Genomic DNA, 14,570 nt, shown 5'->3' with positions numbered 1-14,570 from the left:
ATAGCGGGTGGCAATGCTCTAAAATGGTGTGGTCTGTCTAGTAACAGAAACCCCGGGTGTTGCTTCTACTTTTGGGAGAAGCTAAAGCACCCACTTACTTGGGTCCATTGGGTATTTCTTGAAGACAAATTTCACTACACAGAATACACTACACTCATATCACCACCTTTCGACAGTTCCCCTGGTGCCTTAGAATGAAACTCAGAACTTTAGAATGTTTTTGGTGTAGGAAGACTCATGATGTTTCCTGATCTGAAATCCCAGTGATCGGTTTGCAACTAAATTAGGGAGGAACCACCGAAAGTCAAAAGTTTTGTTTTGTTGTTTAATACTCCAAATACTTTCAAGGTTTTAGGCCTCAGATCTTATTTGGATCTTATGTAGTTTACAAGCTAAACAAGCTCTGTATTTAGATTGTAATATCAGCAGAGCAGGAACCTTGGGTAAAATTTTCAAAAGCATCCAGGTGATTTAGAAGTCCAGTGAGACTTAGCCCATGTCTATGCTACGGGCACTACAGTGGCACACTGCAGCTGTGCTACTGAAGCACTTTAGAAGTATTTTAGATGCTTCCTACATCAACGGAAAGGGTTTTTCCATGTATATAAATAACCCACTTTCCCGAGCGGCAGCAGCTGGGTTGACAGCAGAATTCTGTTGACCTAGCCACGTCTACACCCGGGACTAGCTCTGCTTAACAACGGCTCTCAAAGGTGTGAATTTTTACCACCCATGAGTGATGTAACTAGGTTGATCTAAATTTTAAGTACCGACTAGGCCTTAGGACTCCTAAGTGCCTACATCTCTTTTAAAAATGGGGCTTAGGTGCTGTTGTCCTCTTGTTTGTTTTCTAAAGTGCCTAGCATGCTGTTGACACTATGTAAATAGCAATAGCTTGACATGTATCTGTTGATACTTGCAGATCAAATTCGTACTTTCCGCTGGGAGGACAGGGGGTTGGGTGGATTTTTTTGAACTGTGCTCTAATGCATTTGAGCTGACGGGGTTTCTCTTTCTCGTTCCCCCAGGTGGAGAAAGACTTTGAAAGGGAATATGGGAAACTTCAGCAGTAAGTGTTAACCAGTTTGGAGATGACCATGGATCTGCTTTTCACACAACTCAGTCTCGTTGCATCTTTCCTTGTGTTGCTTGCCTAATGCTCTGTTAGCAGCTTGTTGTTCTCCCGCTTAGTGCATTGTAATTTCGAGTTGGTTTAGATTGGTGTTTCTCAGTCAGTGGGTCGCAACCCGTAGGGGGACCATGAAAGGCAAGCAGGGGGGTCATGAGGTATTGACAGTTTTATTACAATTCTAAAGCAAAGAAAATAAAATTTCCAGAATATCTTCAAGGAGTCCAAAACCATCCAAGTTTGTAAGATCTAATGTTGTAGTTGTTGTAACTGTTATATTGTATGGACCTATATCTGATACGTTTTTACTCTTACTTTTATAGTTAACATAAGGGTCATCTGGAGATGTGGGAGGTCACTTGAAATTAGTTATATGGTTAAACAGCATTATACATAATAGAAACGTGTCCAGTTGCCTTTTAACTACCAGCTGGCCTGTTGGCATAGTTCTCATGTATATGTTTGTTTATTTTTTAAAGATTCAGAAGTTAGTCTTACTCTTTCCTATTTCAGGCTGGAAGATCAGACCAAGAAACTGCAGAAGGACATGAAGAAGAGCACAGATGCAGATGTGGGTATGTAAGAATGTGGTTCACAGATTGGGAATCAGGGCACTGAAAGAGTAAGTGACTTTCTCAGGGTCCCAGGAAGCCTGTGACAGAGCTGGAGACTCAACCCAGGTCGCTTGCGTTCCAGTTCAGTCCCTTAACTACAGGACAGTCCTCTTGGGGGCTTCTAAATATTAATTACCCAGAGTCATATTGTGAGTCCATTGGCTGAGCCAAGAATAGAACCTCATTCTCCTGAACCCTAGCTTGCTGTGTGGCCTTGGCCAAGTCTCTTCACCGCTCTGTGGCTCAGTTTCTGCCTTTGAAAATTTGGGATAATTCTTATTTGTATTAGGGTAGCGCCTGAAGGGCCCAGATGAGAACGAGGCCCCCTTGGGTTGGTCACTGTATCCTCACTTAGCGAGAGACATTGTAAAGTACCGTGTAAGTGCTAAGTGTTTGTATTTCATTAACTTTGCCAACTTAATGGCTCACCTGTAAGAGTAACCCTGCAAGTTCTGCCTTATAGTTGGCTTGGTTTGGCTGCAGTGGGCTACGTAGGAAGCAATAAACAAGTAGTCTCTTCATGTCACTGCCCCAGCTGTTTACTTCTGCAAGTTCAGAGAATGACATCTGCTGTGCAGGTGTGTGTCCCTCCTGCACATGGGGTCCTGCCTACTCACTTAGCAGTTTCTCCAATAGGAACCCAATCTGACCGCATCACACAATACAGGGTTTTAACAAACATGAGTAAGATGAAAAGACTACACAATCTGAAGGAAGAGACACTGGGGGAAGTGGAGATTAGTGATTTCCAGTTACTGAAGCGAGCTGAGCAGCCTTCTGGAACATGCAGAAAAGAGTTGTTTTAAACAGAGATGGCTTTTTTGCAGCACAGAGTTTGGAGCAGTCTCTATTTTTATTGGCCCACTGGGCGTTGGAGCCAAGGCAAATTACATGAATAGGCAGGTGAGGGCTGGTCCAATCTCCACAAGCACCTCATGGTGACTTGATTTATGAAGAGAGAGGTATGCTGAACAGAACCCACATTTTGCTGCCTGCCAGCAGGAGGGCAGAGGGATACATAGCTACATACACAGCACCGTCATAGACATGAACAACAAATGCTGCAAGAAAAAACTCCTTCCAAGGTGAAAGCTTCTCTCCCTGGGACATTGTTCATTATCAGGGCTCCTCTGGCAAGTTTTTCCTTGTAAAGGATTCCCCTCCCCTCCCTTTCAGTGGGTGTTTTTATATGGAGCATTTCAAGCCCCAGAGGAGCTGTGGGAGGACTCTCCTTTTCCGTTCTGCTTCATGGCAGAGTTGTAAATTAGCCCAGGCCCTGGCCAGATCCGGTATGAGCTGATTTCTCATTTAAAGGCATGAAATCCTGAATAAGGGGAGAATTTTAAACTGGGTGCCAGTGAATAGAGAGTGTCCCAGACCACAGAGGACGGAGGACAAATGCGTGAACAGGCATTCGGAACCTCTGGAGGCTTCCCTCGCCCTGCAATATCTGAGTAACAGAGAGATGAAGAGATAACTGTAGTTAGCTAATGTGTAGTTTCCATGTCCAGCAGAAGTCTGGCAGTGCATCAGCTCTGCTGCTATTCTTCCTCGTGTCTTATTTCTTCCATTGTTTCTGAGCGTCGAGGGGGTTGATCGTTCAGTCGGACTGTAAACATTCGCTAGCACGTTTGATCTAATGAGCCCTGGATCGAGCCTCCATGTTCTGCCAACAATAGATACACGCTCTGAAATAAGCGGACGCTTTCTGAGATGCACCAGTTTTCCTGGGAGACTTGGATGCTGCCTTGCCAGCTTTAGCAGCATGGCTGGGAAAGGTGATCCAAACCTCAATGAGAATTATTTGCAACACTTGCTGTGCTGTGGTTAAGGGTCACTCAGCATTTCCATCACTTGTTCCCTTAATTATAAAATGGTAGCTTTATCTTGCTTTGAATAACCAGCGATAGCCAAAGGTCACTTTTTCTAATATTAATAATACTCAGCAGTTTATATTTGCAAAGTACTGTGCAAACATTTAACCAATTCCTCCTCCAAGCCTCCTCCTTCCCCCTGTTGTACAGATGGAGACACGGTGGCACAGAGAGGAGAGAAATGACTTGCGCAAAGTCACACAGCAAATCAATGGCAGAGTAGGGACTAGAACCCAGGAATCTTGATTCCCAGCCTCTGAGAATCTGTCTGACCATTGCCTGCCATCACTCACTATCCTAATTGTATTAAGTCCCAGCTGCCTGCATTTTGGGGGCACATAGTAATTTCTCTTCCCCTTAAAGAGTTCTACGGTTTTTAGCCCAGTCCTATTTTGGTACAAATTCTTCCTCAGATGTGGTCTCACATGAGGTTTCTGTCCCATCTGCCTAAAGGTTTAAATGTTTAAGCCCTTAATGTTTGAATATAGTCAGACACAGTAGCTTTGTTATTCCATAGTGAGTGTCTCACTCTGGACTGAGCTGAATTCTGAGCTTTCTGTATAATTGTGTATAACCTTTAAATCAGAGCATTTAATCTCTTGAAATTGTGATCTTAAGCCCCATTATTGAGGATGACTTTAATTCAGACATTAAAAGTTTGTACAGTGATAGTCTTGAAAAAGCTCCTCTGAGCTACTGTACAAAAGAGTCCGGCCTTCAGATCCTTAACTGAAATAACTTACAGCAACATTACTGGGAAAAGAGACAGAGATTTCTGGATAGCTACACTATTTTTACTTCCATATTGGCTCTTCCGTTTTATTCATCTTCCTACGTTATATTCCAGTTATTTTACTGTGAATGTCGTTCAGCCTGTTGCTGTACAAACTCTTCATTGGTCTCGCATCTTATCCTTCTACAGTGGTGTGTGTGGGGAGGACCCGCTGCAGGGTCTTTGTCCTGAATTTTCTTCGTTGAAAAATGAGGCCAGTTGATCGGATAGAAAAGAAGAGATGCTTGTAAATCTGAAAGAGAGCAAAAGGGGCTTGATTAAATGAAAGTTGCATCTGAGTTCAGTGGTGGTCCCGGGGGTCCCTTCTAGCCTTAAATTCTGTGACTCTCCAGTGGCCAAGTGGCCAGTTGACAACTGCCACAGCAGCGGGCCCTCTTGTTGGCAGTCTCAGCAGAGAGGTCTTTGCCTGTGGAGGGGTGTGCTGAGGACCCATTGCAAGGAAATGGTTCCCTCTGGAAGAAAACTCAGGCTCCTTGGTGACAAGCTTGCACTACTACTGCTCACGCCATACCTGTTTTGCAGGCGAATAAAGATCTTCCTTCTCCAACCCTGTCAGTCTGGCCCCTTTCCCCCAGCACTAAATCCACTTAAAGTACGTATCTTTGTAAAGCTTTTTTGGAAGACTTAATGGACTGTGCTTCTTCTCATTGTGGAGGAGCTACAATGAGACAGAGCAATGCTTAATAGTCTGTTAAAAAAAGGCAGACGTATAAAAAAAAGTCAAAAAAGCCATGTACATTACTTTTAAAAGAAAGTTATGCTTTTGTTAGTCTGGTATTATTTCTGACAGCATCACATCTTGCATTTAAATGGTCCACACTTAAGCTGTATAAAAACTATTCTCTCTGTGTTTACATGAAAAAATCAGTACCTCTCTCTTTATCTTCTCTCTTAGCCTCCAACTTGTGTCCCTGGAAAGTTTAGGTGCCGAACTCACTGCCTTAGTGGCTGAAGATTTAGGTTTGTGTCCCAGACCGTATTTTGTAGAACTGCGATAATGAATTAATTCCAGCAAAGCTGGATTATTTTGCAAGTGCCTGTCCTGTTATGCAACTCTGTGTCACTGACAGACCTTCTCTTCTTCTTTTGCATGCTCTTGGGTCTCATCGTACTGCAGCCATGTCGAAATCAGCCGTGAAAATCTCTTCAGACCTGTTGTCCAACCCGCTCTGTGAGCAAGACCCCAATTTCCTGGCGATGGTAACAGCCCTGGACACTGCCATGAAGAGAATGGACTCTTTCAACCAAGAGAAGGTGAGCGTGGGTTTTACTGAAGTGGGGAGGAGGCGGGGATGGGAACTTGTGCTCTCTGTGTGTGTGTCTGCTCCATATAGGTGAACTCTCCTCTACCCCTTCCATTTCTTCTCTCACCCTAGCAGGGCCCCCAGATTAATTTATCATATCCTGGGACACTTCAGATGAGAAGAGATACATGTGCCTCCACCTGGAGTCAATCAGGGCTAGTCCTTCAACCAGGGTCTCAAACACGCGGCAGCCCATGGAGTTATTTGCTGCAGCCCAGCAAGCTCCCCCGCCCCCCCGCGAGTATTTCCTGGGGCCACCACGCTCCCCTTCCCCGCCGCCCCACCTCCCACCCAGCGCACCGCGGCCCTGCTCCTCTGCCTACCTCCAAGCGCTTCCCGCGGCCAAACAGCTGTTTGGCGGCACTTGTCGCTTTCCAGGAGGGAGGGGGGAGGAGCGGGGAGTTGTGCGCTCAGGGGGGAGGTGGAGAAGAGGTGGGGCAGGGGTGGGGATTTGGGGAAGGGGTTGGAATTGGGGCAGGGAGGGGGCGGAGTTGGGGTGGGACTTTGGGGGAGGGGTGGGAAGAGGCGAGGCGGGGCGGGGCCTCATGGAAGGGGTGGAGTGGGGGCAGCGGGAGGGGGATCAGTGATGCAGCCCTCGGGCCAACGTACTCGTCCTCATGTGGCCCTCGTGGTCATTTGAGTTTGAGATCCCTGCCTTAAACTGACTAGAGAGAGTTCTACAGCGTCACATGAGGTGCTTTCTTTCATGCCCACTCCACTGTGGACCCAGAGTGCTGCCCTTGCAGCACGTCCCGTCTTTGCTGGTTTGGGACCAGAGCACAGGAGGTTGTGGGGTGAGGATTTGATGAAGATGATGACGTTGTTGTTCATTTGTACTCTGGTAGCACCTCGAGGCCTGAGCCCTGGTGTGGAAGACGCTGCACAAATGTATAACTTAGTTCAAAGCGGCTTCTTCAACAACATTTGTTTGTCACTCTCTTTTCTTCCAATAGGTGAACCAGATCCAAAAGACGGTGATAGAGCCCTTGAAAAAGTGAGTAGCAGCATTTTCCTATGCGCAGAATCAAGTGCTCTCAGTAGCCATGTCCCTGAGAGACGTGCATCATTTAAAGGGACAGTGTCAGGTTTAAAATCATAGTCCTTCCAAAATCAAATAATCTGTCACAGCCCCCATACAAGAAAGTATCGTCCCTATTTTACAGTGAGAAAACTGAGGCACAGGGAGGTTAAATGACCAGGTCCAGGCTGTTAGCCTGTGACACAGCTGGAAAAAGAGCCCAAATCTCTTTGTTCCTGATTTTGTACTTCAATCTGCCAGATGCACTTAACTGTGTTTCACAGAACACCTGAAGTTATGAAAAACTTGAAAGCACTTAAAACATCCAGCCTGTCTCCACCTATGCTGTCGGTTACTTGCCACATTTTTCTGGGCTTGAAGGAGGACAGTGGACAAGTCAGTGTCATTTGATTTCTAATCCATTTCAGTCTCTGGTCCTTAGGAAGTTGCAATGCAGTCTAAAGAAGCATGCATCTGAAGAAGTGGGTATTCACCCACGAAAGTTTATGCGCCAATACGTCTGTTAGTCCGTAAGGTGCCACAGGACTCTTTGCCGCATTCACAGATCCAGACTGACACGGCTGCCCCTCGAATATAATACAGTCTAATGCATTGCTGCTGGTTTGGGGCTGCAGATGCTAGAGGTGAACGTTTCCTTTGTAAATGTAAAAAAGGGAATCTTCAGAAATATTTTGTTCCTCTTAATTTTAGTGAAAGGCATTTTTTCAAAACGTAAATTTTGGGCCAGGTTTGACCCGCCGGTGTCCCTGAACTTTATTCATGGAGAAGCTAGGAAGTAAAGACCTTACAAATAAATACAGATGGCATGACGTATCACAGACAGATAAAAGTCTTGAGGGAACTGAATCTGTGAAGCTCTGCAAAAGCATCCCATCGAGCCTTAGCAGGGCAGGTGGATTTCCATGGGGATTTTGGCATTGAGTCAGTGTTTGGTGCTCACCATGGAGGCAGAGGTCTAATAATGAATTCATTGGCATAGAAGCCACCCACTGACTTATTTTCTATAGACAGTTTCCTTCGTAGGGGGGGAAAGGATCCCAGGAGGCTCAGACCATGAGTCACCTGACCCTCTGCTGCCAGGGGTGGGGGTTGAATTTAGTGTGGTTTCTTTCCATGGGCTGTAGAGCTTACATGAAAAAGCTGGGCTCCCTAGGAGTTGTTTGCTTTTCTCAGGCCTGATCCTGTACCCACTAAAGTCAATGCCAGAATTTCCATTGGCTTCAGGCAGTCCAAGATGAGATGCTGAAAGCACTGGTCTGCAGTCACGTTTACTTGACATTTTGGTGCCTTTACACTGAGAATACCACCTCCCCTGTTGCAGGATCACGGCATTCCCGCCACACTTTGCTAACGGCAAGAAGTTACCATGTGTCTTACAGTGTGTCATAACCCACTGATGCATCGTCTCTGTAGGGATCTTGTCATCCATGGAACTCTTAAATGTTCATTTCTGTGCAAGTCCCACCAGCGTTGGCAGGAGTTGTAAGTGAGACTATATCCCTAACAGTTAAAAGGAGAATTTCATTTAGTGCAGCAAAATGTCTTCAGAAGTCCCTAGATTCTTTATTTTGTTACAAGAACAGAAAGAGAGAGAGAGAGAGGGAAAGGAAGATCATTTGACTTTAATAAGACAGTAAGTGATGCAAATTGCTGAATAACAATTTTAGTTTACATTTGACATCTGGGGTTTTGGTGGTGGTTGTTTTTTTGCTTGTTGTTGTTTAATCCCAAGTCTGAGGGTAAACCAACATATACTACTCAGTGCATAGGGTTGCCCTGGATTTTTATTGTGGGGGGACATGGTGACTTGTGTTTTGCTTTTGTGGTTTACACTATAACCAAATATCCTTGATTACTAAAAAAAACAAACCTTCTATGGTGGAATTGTGTTGCTTATTAGGTTGATAGTCCTCAGCATGAAAGATACAGCAACTTTGTGTTCTGGCATTCTATTAAAACCATCTCATTTAATTGTCAAGAAATAGATCTTAGCGTAAACTAGCCAGGTGGTTTCCATGGAACTGTCTTTTTTTTCTGTGCACAGCCCCCAGCACAGTGGGGTTCCGATCTGGGGCTGGGGCTCCTAGGCGCTCCAGTACTGCAAATCATAAATAATCATGTATGCACACAAGGAAGATCCCTTCCATCCCATCTTGAGTTCTGGGGTAGCCATCTTTCAGGCTAAGTAGATTCAGGCCAAGTCCTTATTTGGGTGCAAGAGGTCTAGAGAAATCCCAGAATCGCACTGAAAACAGTGTTGGTGATTCAGCTGACATTCTTCCTTTGGCCCCCAGGGTCGTGGTGCTGAGCTCTGTGTGGTGATGAGATGTAAAACGCAATTCCTGACCACTTGGCATTAAAGCACTTTTGTAGGATTGACGGTGGTTTACCCCAGCGTCCTGACTACATATTCCAGCTCTGGTGATTTGTTTCTGTCTCCTTCAGTTTCCCTGGTACTTGGATGTGACATTTTTCATTTCCTGCCCTTGTCCGTTGAGCACTGTTACAGTGCATTCTAAAACGGCTCCTGTTTCATGACTGTGGCGGTTGCATTTCAGGGGTGACCAGGAATGACTCGTCTCCTCTCCCTATCTCTAAGTATGCACAAGTGCAAGTACGTGCATATGTAAGATAAAGAGCCTTGGGAGTTCATTTGGCTAATAATGAGATGCACTATGGAAATGCAGATTGCATCCTCTTCTTGGCCTGCTTGCTGAGAACTCCAGTAACATTTCTGGGATAAAACTAAAGATTAATTAAAGCTGCCTGGAGGATCCTCTTCTCGTTTCAGTTCAGTATTGTTTCCCCTGGTAGAGCCCATTCTCCCCGGCCTCTCCCAAACTCGCTTTGACCTAGAAACAGGCTTTGATTCAACAGCTGTGCTTTATTACTTCTTCACTGGTGGTCTTCTATAGTTTATTAGCCAAAGACACAGATAAGTAGAAAGAAGGCATTATATTAACGGTAATATATTGTAATCAGAGGCACATGTGTCATAAAATCTCCATTCTGCAGTCCAGTGATATGAGGTTTCTATCAGCTACATTAAGAGTAACCATCTCAAGGGGTGATTCTATCATCCAGATCTCCCTGCTTATGGCAAAGTTAGGATCATGCAGTCTTCTCTTCCTTTTGAAACTGTAACAAACTCATAGCTGGAAATCACTCATTTAATTTCACTGCGTTAGCAAAGCTCTAGCTAGAATATGACATGGTTTAAGGTGTGGGTTGGGCAAAGAGATCGGATGGCTGGAGAGGTCAGGGCTTCACTTGGGAGCTGCTTGTGTAAATTCACACCAGATCAGCTCAGTGAAAAAACAGATGCTTTTTACTGCACTCTGTAGCTTCCAGTTCTTCAGCCTGGCTGGGCTCCTCTTGTCCCTTGGGTGAGGGCTGAAGTGCGTTGGCTGGACTTGGGGTTGGTGATGGACTGTGTACTTTCATGTTGATATTACATCCTATGTGTCAGTATTTAGGGCAGGAAACAGTTTAAATAAGCCATGCGGTTTGAAGATTCATTGACTTTAATGTCTTTCGCGTTTGGAGCTGTGGGTTCCGATCTGACGTTAATTGCAAGGGGATCTTGATTTAACAGACTGATGATTTGAACCACCCTGTTTGTCAAGCTACCCGCGTGTAGCCCAAGATTAATGAGGGCTTCCCTTAGAGCCTAAATTCCCAATCTGTTAAACTCGCCCTTATCTTAGCACAAATATTCCCTATCCCTGACATCAGTCTACTTGTCTGTTTGTCTTAGACTGTGGGCTCCTTGGGGCAGCGGCCTTCCCTTTCCTGTATGTCTGACAGGTGCCCCTCATGTTGTAGGTGCAACTGCAAGCAAATAACAATAATAATTGCTGTTACCTAGGTGGTTTGGAGAATCAGGATTCTGCTGTCATAGTGAATGGGTCAGCCATGTGGTTTGCACCACACTGGTGTGAAGGGATCCAGAGATCCCATACCAGCAGTGGCTATAAACAGCTTCTATTGCTGTGCAGTTTGTTTCCCAGACGATAGAAAAAGTGTTTTCAAATGGTCAGGAGGGAGCTGCATCCAGCCTTCCTTGGCAGGGAAGAAGGTCACCCAGATACTGAGTAGAATGAGGGGATCCCGGTGAACTCTCCTCCAAAACAGTTGCTGGGGCATGCGCTTACTAGTCTTGCATGAGTTATATGGTGGCCAGAATATGAAGGAGCTTGGCACAGTCGGCTCTCTGCCCCGAGACTCGAGAAAAGCTGCAGTTCAGGGCTAAAGGGCTGTTAGAATTTGTACTGGTCCCAGGACTGCGGTGAATTGGCAGAGCTAGGGATGAGGGCAGGACTAGAGTAATAGAAAAGGCTGCAGGTCAGGATTGGGCTGTGTGGGCCCCTGGGCTGGAATAGCAGGGGGGCTGCCGGGTAGGAGGGAGGTGCATTCCCAGAGCTGTGTAGGGAGGGGCCAGAACTAGAATATCAGGGAATAAGGCAGGCCACGACTAAGGTGCTTTGGCAAAGGTGGTGCAGGTGATGCTACCTCTGTGTGTGGCCAGTTTGTGCTTGGTCTTAATGTCAGAAGAACTCAAATTCCCATAAGCGGAATGCCTCCCACTACAGATTGATGTATAAACTAAATTATATCGGCATGCAAGTGAGTCCCCTGACCGGTTTCCATAAGGGCTGAAAAAACGGGAGTGAGCGTCTAAAATCCCTGCTGCCTATCCTTAGCACAGGGGTCCACCGTCTGGAGGAATAGCTCCATCAGAACAGAGCCCATGCCTCTCCTGATCAGCTGGCCAGAGTCCCCGCAAATAGCAGTTGCACTGCTTCATCTCTGCCTCCCCAGCTTGCCTGCACACATGCTGTGTGATCTCCTTTTCCCCCTGTAACCACATAAAACCCTGCCGTTAGTGTACAGCCTCAATCTGCACTTCCTTCTCTGACAGTGAAAGCAGATAACCAGCCGTAAGGGTCCCCTGGGGGTGCTGGGGACCGGAAACAGGAAAAGCCGCTTTCATGTCCTTACAGGCCTCTAATGAGGATTTCATACACAAAGCAAGCCACATGGCTGCCTCGCCCCCCAGTGCATCCTCCCTCATCTCGGGGCTCTTAGCCTTAATCCTCAGCTCTCTCCAGTTTGAACTGTCATCTTATTTTTCTGTTGCATTTTGCTGTAGTCGGAAGGGATGGTTTTAATTTCCCATTCCTGGTGGGTGGATGGGCCCACAACGGACGTGTGGGCACAGAGTGTGGAATGACAGGCATTCCTGAACATAGCCCAAGTGCTTTGGCCTAGCTCTGAGCCATCCCTCCCTCGGTCTTTCAACTTCCTCCCCGTTTCTTTCTTACTCCCAGGTTTTTCCTTCTCCTTTCCATGCTTAGTTACTGTTTTCTCTCCTCCTGATTCCTGTCCTTCCTTTCCCTTGTAACCACCTTCTTTTCTTCCTCATTCCCCTTTCCTTTCCCCAACGCCTTCAGATTGCCCATTGACGATCAGTGAGGATCGTTCTTTTTTTATTGCAGGCCATCAGCATGCTCGATGCTGTGCAAACATAAAAACATCCCACCAGGTTCTGATCTCAGCTATCACTGGTGTCAATCCTGGATCTCTCCACTGACCTCCGTCGGGTGACTCTGGGTTTACACTGAGAGCAGAATTGGGCCCCCTCTCCCCAGATCTCTTACAATCTGGATCAGACACAGACAGTAGCATTGAGATACACATGCTGTGCAGCTTGAGGATGCAGTGTGAGAGTGCTGCAGATCACTCTGAAGGTTCATCACTGAAATGCTTTTCAGGAGGGAGTGTGTTTTAAGGAGGGATTTGAACAAAGAGGAGGAGGTCGTTTGCTGTAGAAGATAATGACAATACTTAGCACTTACACAGCACTTTGCATTTTCAAAGCACTGAACCAATGTTAATCCCCACAACCTGCCTGCGACAGGAGAAATAGGCCGAGAAGAGCTGTGACTTGCCAAAGGCCACTCAGCAAGTCAGTGGAAGAGCTAGGAATAGAACCAAGGTGTCTTGTTTTCCCCTGTCTCATGCTTCGTCCACTAGCCTGTACTGTCTCCGAGAAGGTATAAGCGTCCGCATGGACATGGGAAGGGGAGACAGAGAAAGAGGAGGCATTTAGGAGGGAGAAGGCAGATTGCTAGCTGGCCTTGGTGCTGATGATCATCTGAATGGTTATAACTTGCTGAGAGATCGACAGAGGGAACAGACTTTGGCCCTCTCTACTACTCGTCTGCTGTCTTGAGCTTCGAGATAACCGCTTGCTTCTTCCCATGTGTCCTGTGAACATCCCTTTTCCCCTTGCAGCGGATCCGCTCTGCACACACAATTCCTTCCAGCCATCAAGACACCGCCCAGCTGATGTGCACCTGTACGCATACAGGCCAGCACAGTCTCCTCCCCTCCTATTAGCGCTGTAACTCCAGGCGTGCAGAGCCCTGGCGCTAACGGATATCTGTCGCAGTCCCCATGTCACAACCAGAGAGGGAGAGAAGTCTGCAATTTTCAAGTAACAGACTTGTCAGCTAGGTTGACTAGCTAATGAATCCGGCAGTGGTGGGAATTCTGATGGTGCTTTTATCTTCCGTGGTAGTGTCTCTCAATCCCCATCCTTTAATTATGGGAAGCTGACGGGAGGCTACAGCATAGAAATGAAGTGGCAACATTATTTATAATTCAGAGAATCTTCTAAAGTCTGGATTTTTTTTCTGAGGCTAAAATGTCATCCTAAAAGGAGTTTCACTGGTACATTTTTCCCCCAGAGGTAGGGTGACTATTATTTGTATTTTCTTTTAGTTATTCCTATCTATCTACCCTCACCTGTTCTTTTCAGGAATCCCCCACAACCACATTTCCTAAGAGGTGACAGAAAACAATGGCAGCTTACTCTATAAGCAGGATTCTGCAGCCCTGGGAAGCCGGGGTGAGCTAGGGACTTCTCTAAAATCTCAGCTGAGTCTCCCCTCTGCTACCTGTTTTCAGCAACATACCCACCGAAGTGAGACCCACTTAGGCGGCTTCATTATTTCACCAAGTTTTTTTTTTTAAATGGCTCATGCTAGAATCCTTGGGGGTTTTTTAAGTGTTTGTGGCTGTCAGAACATCTTTCCCCTGTATAGTGGCATGTGTATGTGGAGAAATAATGGTATTGGATTTATGACGAGTACAGAACACGTCTACAAGAGTTGTCATCTGTCGATCTCAAAGCACTTTGCAAAGTAGGTATCGTGAGTCTCGTAGAGGTGGGAAACTGAGGCAGAGAGCGGTTATGGGACTTACTCGAGGCCCATAATGATTCAGTAGCAAAGCTGGGAACAAAATTCAGGTCTCCTGGCTCACTGTCCTGTGCCTTACCCCACTGCAGTAACAGGAGCCATATCTTTCATCTGTGCTTCACATCTATTTACCACCCGGGCATTTGGCTTGAGAGCCTGCTTCCACATACAGTTCACTCCAGTAAAGAAGGAGAAGAATTAGGGACAACCTTAATTGGGAGGGAAAATACCTAGCATGTGCCATACCTTTCAGTGTAAGTCTAGAAGTTCTGTCGTAATGAGAGAATTTCCATAGGAATGTTCCATCTAGAGCCAACAGGATCTGATGGCAGGAGAATTGTTTCCTCAACCCGATCCAGCCCCAGCCCAGTGAAGGCGCATGTTGCCTTTTTTACCTGATTACCCTTGCAATATAAAATTAAACCGTGTGCCTCGCTACCTACCTGTGAGAATGCACAGAGCATTCACAGAGCTGGAGTGTGAGCTTTCCCCACGGTAGCGCTTCAGTGTGAACCTGGGGAGAGGGGAATTCCATCCCCCGGCCCAGTCAGT

General features: G+C 46.2%; 1 protein-coding gene across 6 annotated transcripts in view; it reads left to right on the top strand.

The window, feature by feature from the left end:
- Nucleotides 1–14,570, top strand: part of BIN3 (bridging integrator 3) — a 64,172-nt gene that overhangs the window by 25,272 nt on the left and 24,330 nt on the right. For 5 of the 6 annotated variants that reach the window (XM_043536174.1, XM_027830490.3, XM_037886225.2 and 2 more), the window contains exons 3-6: nucleotides 1,029–1,069; nucleotides 1,643–1,704; nucleotides 5,528–5,664; nucleotides 6,668–6,708. In XM_043536174.1, coding sequence (XP_043392109.1) covers nucleotides 1,029–1,069; nucleotides 1,643–1,704; nucleotides 5,528–5,664; nucleotides 6,668–6,708 — 281 coding nt within the window. Of the gene's footprint in view, nucleotides 1–1,028; nucleotides 1,070–1,642; nucleotides 1,705–5,305; nucleotides 5,371–5,527; nucleotides 5,665–6,667; nucleotides 6,709–14,570 lie in introns of all 6 variants that reach the window. The other variant, XM_037886226.2, reaches the window with a different exon arrangement.

This window comes from Chelonia mydas, chromosome 26 (assembly GCF_015237465.2).
Source record: "Chelonia mydas isolate rCheMyd1 chromosome 26, rCheMyd1.pri.v2, whole genome shotgun sequence".
Classification (NCBI taxonomy): domain Eukaryota; kingdom Metazoa; phylum Chordata; order Testudines; family Cheloniidae; genus Chelonia; species Chelonia mydas.
Note: the sequence above shows the minus strand (reverse complement) of the source record. Positions and strands in the feature narration are given on the sequence as shown.